This window comes from Gaeumannomyces tritici, assembly GCF_000145635.1.
Source record: "Gaeumannomyces tritici R3-111a-1 unplaced genomic scaffold supercont2.8, whole genome shotgun sequence".
NCBI lineage: Eukaryota > Fungi > Ascomycota > Sordariomycetes > Magnaporthales > Magnaporthaceae > Gaeumannomyces > Gaeumannomyces tritici.
The window spans coordinates 102665-109081 of record NW_008804552.1 but is presented as its reverse complement, the minus strand read 5'-3'; the positions used below and the strand labels follow the sequence as shown (position 1 = coordinate 109081).

The window sequence follows — 6417 nt, the reverse complement described above, 5'->3', positions numbered from 1 at the left end:
GGGGGGGGGGTCCAAGCGCTTTAAGGAACTGTCACCAAGGCTAAGCAGGATCTGCTCGGGTAGGTTGTTAGAGAGGAAGCGTACCAATGTGGACTGCAGGCTGACTGCCACTTCAATAGCACGATGTTATTGATGCCGGTAGTCCGAACGCAGATAGCCTTTAACGGTGTCGGGTCCGTGGTCAAAAATGTGCGGAGGCCGGAGATCAAAGCGTCTCCCCCTGCCCCTGAGCCAGAGTCCCAGCGCTGATGCGATTTGCCAACACTCGACTGAGGTGTCCTTTCAAGAGCCCGCCGATGCAACCGAATTGCAATCACCCCGACCTTCGCGGAGGCGCCGACGATATTGCTCAACCCGCCGCTGCTCCTGCCACTGTCACGCTACCGGAAGGGTACGCAGGCGGTTCTGGTCTTTCGACTACCACCCCTTCTCCATCGTGCTCCAGGGGTGCGACAGGGTCGACTGCAGCGTGCACATATACCCCTGGTCCTTCAGGGTCGCTCTTACGCAGCTCGCGTTCCCCATTGCGACTATTGTTCAGCTACAGTTCCTGGACAGCGGTGGAAAATCCTTTATCAAACCGGCCCTGGGGGTCGAGTGCGTCGTGCGAAACACGTCGCGCGGCTTTGGGCTCACTGGCGCTGCGAGCATGAGTTGCTCGCGCTTCGCGTCGTCGATGATCCTTAACAGCACGACTCTCCGCTTCTTCGCCTGTCGCAACCATTCAAGCTTGTCAGCCATTAGCAGTGTAGCACGACCCGTCTTGAACCGCAACCCGGCAGCGGCCGACAGCCTGGATGGCATAGTACGGTGGGCAGATCTATCTGCAGACAGCCAATGTCGTGCATGATGCAATTTGTGGGATATCCCTGGGCCAGGGTAGCCCTGCTGAAATTTCCGGACGATTGAACACCATGACGTAAAGGAACGTTTCAGTGATCGATTTCATTCGAGTTCGGCGTCCATGCCCATTCTCTTCAGCCCAGGTCCCGGCCTCTCCCGCTACTTCCGATCAGCCACTAGCTATTTGCAACAGATAAGTGCGTAGGATGTAGTTACCCAGCCGCCAACTGAAAAGAAAGCTCACAGTGCAGACGAGATATTTTTTGTAGAGGAGAATGGCGTTGGCTGCAAACGACCGTGTCGTCACGCGGGCGGCGGCCGCGCGAATTGTGCGGCGATAAGGTTGCTATAACCGTCCAAGAGTGAATTCGCGCGTCGCGCTCGTCATGCGTCGCACACGAAGCACATGATAAAAGCGGGGTAACTAGCAAACGGGCACGACAGCGGCCACCGCACTCCCCACAACCACCGGGCGAGGGCGGGTTCGGCCGGGTTGCAGCATAAACAACTATTCTGAACATTTCCAGACATTCCGCGACAAGGGGTACGGCTACGTCTCGCGTTCGACGGCCCTTCGCCATCACGCGAGCTCCAACAACCCTGCACGGCGCGGGGTTCTCATGCTACCTGCTACCAACCATCGCAGAATCCATAGCTCTGGAAGAACCATGCACTGGCGAGCTTTGGCGTTGAGACGCCGCGAGTTGGGAACCCCTCGGCTCCTATGTTAGCCTTTAGCGACAGCCGCCTGGTTCAGAGGTACCTACATAGTACATAATACACAGCAGAACAGGCATGACCTGACCGAGAATTGCGGACCACCGCGCCCAGTAGCCCGCCAAGGCATTCCCTGAAGCGAGCGAGTTTGCGGGCTGGGATTAACGTTGACACTTTCAGCAGTAAGATTACGTCGCTTTAAAGGCTGACCGCGATGAAGCGTTGGGATTTTGATAAATCTATAGATAACCAGGCCCCCGGGAAGTGGCCAGGGACCAGTGAACAACTCCTTACCTTTATCTGCAGCGAGGGCCGACAAGTGCTGGAGGCTGCGGTCAGAGCTTTTCCGTTGCCGTGTTCCGAACATCAACGAATAGCCCTAAAGAGGCCAGAGCGGGGCAGCGTTCAGGTGCATTCCAGGGACCTTGTGGCGCTGCAAACCCTATAAAGCGGTGGAAGAGTACGTGTTTCCATTACCCACGCTTGAGGAAAGGCGCGTTCGCCCATCGTCCTGTACCAGTTCCCCAACAGGATTTGCCAAATACAAGACTTTCCGCAAACCCACTGTAGCTTGATCGCCGCTAGTGAAAAGTCCTGGGCATGTACCAGTTTGTGGCGTAGTGCGGCTTACAGTTTCCCACCGCTTTGTACAGGTATCACTTCGCAGCTGTGCTCGAAGGCCCAAACAGCTAGGGAGCAACCATACGGTTCGGGGCCACGTATTACTCTTGCAGACTAATGTTTGGATTGTAGGAATAAATACTCTATATTCATCCTAGCTACTCCAGCGAGATATAGCCGACAGGGACGAGATAGTGTGGGGGTGCTCTGGACCAAGGACCTGCTGCCGAGCCTGCGCGCAGTCCTTCATCAGCGCCAAGACATCGGCATGCCTGCCCTGATCCTTCCAAGTGAAAGCGACGTTGTTCATGCTGGTCAGCGTCGAGGGATGCTCCTCCCCCAACATCCTTTTCCTCGTCTCCACCACTTGTACCTCCAGCGATTCAGCTTTTTTCCACCGGCCTTGCTTCCAGTACATCGACGCCAGGTTGGCCATGCTGACCAGCGTGTCGGGATGCTTCTCTCCCAGCACCTTCTTCCCCGTTTCCATCACTTGCACCCCCAGCGATTCAGCCTCCTTCCACCGGCCTTGGTTCCAGTACGTCGACGCTAGGTTGGCCATGCTGGTCAGCGTCGAGGGATGCTCCTCCCCCAGCACCCTTTTAAACATCTCTATCACTTGCACGAAGAGACTGGGCGAAGATGGAATTCATGCGAGACGATATCAACGGCTTCATTGATACTCTTACAAGGCACAAATCGACAATCAGAGTCGGGCTGGGTGCTATTACCATGTCAGTCGTTTGCCTTATCCCCCCAAGACCTCGTACTTCCTTTAAGGCACCACTCCAAACTGAATCATCAGGTCCTCGAAAGCTACGATAAGATGATCAAGGACACGGCTTACAATCTCGAAATGCGCCTTAAACGCATTGACGAAAAACTGGCGCGCACCACCGCAAACGGGACGTTGGGCGTGGAGACGAGCATCGATTTGCATGATGAGAGAGACGTGACCAGACAATGTCTTCGCATTTGTGAAGACGCTAGGTCCTACCTCGAATCCTTACAAGACCGGCAAAATCCATGGCTAGAAGGGGCGACCTTGAGCACTGCCAATGTTGTGCGGAACCCATTCGAGGCGGAACTCATGACAAAGCAAACGCTAGATGAGAGCCGAGACAAGATCGCAGCGACGATACACCGCCTTCAAGAAAGTCTCGATTGTACAGCATCAAGAGACGGCTCCGAGCGCGACCAACAAAGACTGCGATTGCAGGAGGATATCGACATCTCCAAGCAGTGTTTGGAAGTGTGCAAAAAGGCATCCAACCAAATCTCTTCCCAGAAGATATACATTGCTGGGGAGGTCATTGCCGACGATAACACCGATCAAGTGGTGGTCACAACTCTTGCCGACCTTTTCGACGTTGGAAAGGTATTGGCTAAGAGTAGATCGGCACAGCTGGTCGGCTCGATGACGGATGATACGCTTCAGAAGTTGTCATCGGATCGGTATCGCAGCCGGTTTGGCGTCGTATCAGGCAACAGCCTTGCCGTCGAACCCCAAGACCCAAGAGGACAGTACGCCCACGCCGCACCCAATTAGGAAGGACAGACAACCAGCAAGTGTGGAATCAAGGCACGACAGACCATCCCCTAATGAGGTAAGGAAACGGGCTGCTGAAGGTGGAGGTGGCGCATGACAGATGATTGTCGCACGTACGGTCCTTTTCGTGTTTCATTTTCAGGGGGTTCCAGTATATCGTGTTGTATCTGCAGGGCCTATAGTTAACCATATGGAAACTGCCTCGTCAGCCACGCTCCCTGTAGCAAGCGGCTTGCTCATTTGGCGTCCACCGAGCGCTTGCCTGCCAAGGCAGGGAAGGCATTGGACCAGATGTATATGACGGTGCTGGAGTCCTCTCTAACCGCTGATCTCGACCCGAGGAGATTGCTTTGGACGGCAAAAGGGACATTCTTATTTACGTCCGACCTGAGAACGCCGCCGACTCGGGTTCCTGGTCGTCTAAGGCTACACATATCTTGGTGGAGGCAACTGGACATAACTCCCAGACAGCATTCGAATAGGTGTCGGTGTGCCTCCTTGGCGTTGATGTAAAACGTCGTGTTGGAACATCTTTGTGAATCTAGAAGAAATTCGCGGAAGGAGGGGTGAAGAAGCCGGATCAGCCTGTCCTCTTCTTCCGGGACATCGAGGAGTGAGTAAAGGCTGTCAGCGGCGATGCGATCGTCTCCTTGGACTGGTCGAGTAGGCATAGCAAAGCTAGCAGGCGAAAGAGCGTCGAAGAGTGCGACACTCACGAGCACCATGGTATCGCGGAGGTTTTTTCCCCTGGGCACCCCTCGCCTTGTTCTCCTGTCTTTCACACCGTGACTGCTATATATACTCAAGTACAATATCCTCCATCACTGGTCTGCTTTTCAACCAGTCTTCCAGATTCATTCCTGCGACGCCTATCCTTGAGCCGCGCCCCCGTCCTTGCTCTTATCGACTAGCATGACGTGCAGGTCCTCAAACATGAAGCCAGAATATGCCTTTGGGACTCGTTTCACCAAGGCATCCACTTCGTCTTTCACCTCCGGATCCCCCCCTCGATATACCGCTCCAGCGTCGAAACGGTCCAATGCCGAGGCTGATTGACGGCAGAGACCAGGACAAGCTCGAAGAACCGTTCTTCGACGACGTAGCGGCAATGGGTCCATCCGGGTACATCTCATCAGCCATCTCGCGGGCCGTCGAGGGGCGCGCGATGCCGTTATCTCCGGTGCCAACAGCTCCTTAGGCAAGTTGGACGGCCTTGCGGACAGCCCAGTCCAGCGAGGCATTGATCCTGGACGACTCAGCGTCCCCGCCGCGGTGTCTAATATCGAGACTTATTTCCTGTGTGACACTACAAGGGAGGCCAACGCGCCGGAATTAAGGCCCCAGACGTCGCAACAGGCACGATTTGCGGAAAGGCACGAGCCGTAAAGCTTCGACGTGCCGGACACCCAGCAACCGAGCCCGCGCTCGAGGCAATAGGAACACTTAGGCATCAGGATGCCGAGAGAAGCCGAAGTGTCGACGACACGACGGCGGCGCTGAGTGCTGGAGCCGCTACGCTTCTTCTGCACATGGTCAGCCATGTTGGGCAACAGCGCGAGTGTGGAAGGGAAAGCAACGCACCAAGGTGTAGATGGCCTGTGGCGCTTGGGTGTGTCTTCCTGCCGTGCCTTTTACCGTAAACCCTTCCCAAAGAAAACCATCGCTCCGCTAAAGCCATCCGACCGCCCCCGCGAAAGCCACTTTCAACGCGCATTGCACCACGAAACGCGCATCGCAAGGACCATACAAACCCGGCCCGTTTTCCTTCAAGTCACCTTGCATTGCCATCACCCGATCCCACCTGCCACGAGTCCCGATGGCAGCACCTCTGGCCAACGTAAGTGTACATTACACATCTCCTCTGGTAACGCTAACACCGGTCCTCTCCAGATGGACCGCGAGAGATTCGAGCATATCGAGGACAAGGCATCGCAGCAGCTCAGCTTCGACAACCCGACGCATACATCGCTCGTCGGCACCGGCGGTGACTATGTTTGACGGCATCAGCACGCTGCCCAGCAAGGTCGCTATATATGAAGAATACAGCCTGCGAGACGACGAGGAGAGGCGGGTGTGGATTGACCGCCTGATTGCCGCTATCGAAGCCTACCTCACGAGCGTCGGCGATCGTGTCGACATCCCGTTTTACGACGATCTGATCTTTGGTGACACAGACGGCGCTCAGTCTAGCACGCTCCGCGTTGCGTGGGCCGGGGCGTTTGCGGCGCCGCTGGGAAGCACACGTCGCTGTTCGGCTGCTTATAGATCACGCTAAACACGCTAGGGGCTGGGGGGCGGCCTGTCGCCTGCAGCCAGTAACATTTGTCGGCTAGAGTGCGTGACCCCACTTTGGGCATCCCCCCACCTTTGGCAGCCAATTTGCAACACCGGCGCACACAAACGAAGTGACTACAATCCAAAGAACAACATTAAAAAAGCCAGATTTATATAGAAAATTGACGGGCGGCTATGTTGGAGGCTTGTCCAATTCCTCTAGAACAGTGGCAGCCGATGCGGAGTTGATTTTCCGCACTTTTTTTTTATGTGACTGCAGCAACGGCCCACGGGCAAAGGCAACGGCCTCCTGGGCCCCCTTAATGCGCTCTATCGAATAGAAAGCGTCCTGTGCGGTCCTTTTGACTACGGCGAGGAGCCGGCTTGAGGGAGGCCACCTCCTCTTTTAAACG

The 6417-nt window shown here is 55.5% G+C and overlaps 4 protein-coding genes across 4 annotated transcripts; 3 read left to right on the top strand and 1 right to left on the bottom strand.

The window, feature by feature from the left end:
* Positions 1-296: 296 nt before the first annotated feature.
* GGTG_12154 (hypothetical protein) lies at positions 297-1014 on the top strand (the record flags this gene model as incomplete). The annotated part of the gene is made up of 2 exons (XM_009230047.1): positions 297-391; positions 496-1014. The coding sequence occupies 2 exons, from the start codon at positions 297-299 to the stop codon at positions 848-850; spliced, it is 450 nt and encodes a 149-aa protein (XP_009228311.1). The 3' UTR covers positions 851-1014.
* Positions 1015-1965: 951 nt separating this feature from the next.
* Positions 1966-2743, bottom strand: GGTG_12153 (hypothetical protein; the record flags this gene model as incomplete). The annotated part of the gene is made up of 3 exons (XM_009230046.1): positions 1966-2002; positions 2192-2295; positions 2402-2743. 3 exons carry the CDS (start codon positions 2741-2743, stop codon positions 1966-1968), a joined length of 483 nt encoding a protein of 160 aa, XP_009228310.1.
* Positions 2744-3007: 264 nt separating this feature from the next.
* Positions 3008-3730, top strand: GGTG_12152 (hypothetical protein; the record flags this gene model as incomplete). The annotated part of the gene is made up of 1 exon (XM_009230045.1): positions 3008-3730. One exon carries the CDS (start codon positions 3008-3010, stop codon positions 3728-3730), a length of 723 nt encoding a protein of 240 aa, XP_009228309.1.
* A 1039-nt stretch (positions 3731-4769) lies between these two features.
* GGTG_12151 (hypothetical protein) lies at positions 4770-6005 on the top strand (the record flags this gene model as incomplete). The annotated part of the gene is made up of 4 exons (XM_009230044.1): positions 4770-4910; positions 5044-5262; positions 5428-5567; positions 5621-6005. 4 exons carry the CDS (start codon positions 4770-4772, stop codon positions 6003-6005), a joined length of 885 nt encoding a protein of 294 aa, XP_009228308.1.
* Between the last annotated feature and the right edge of the window lie 412 nt (positions 6006-6417).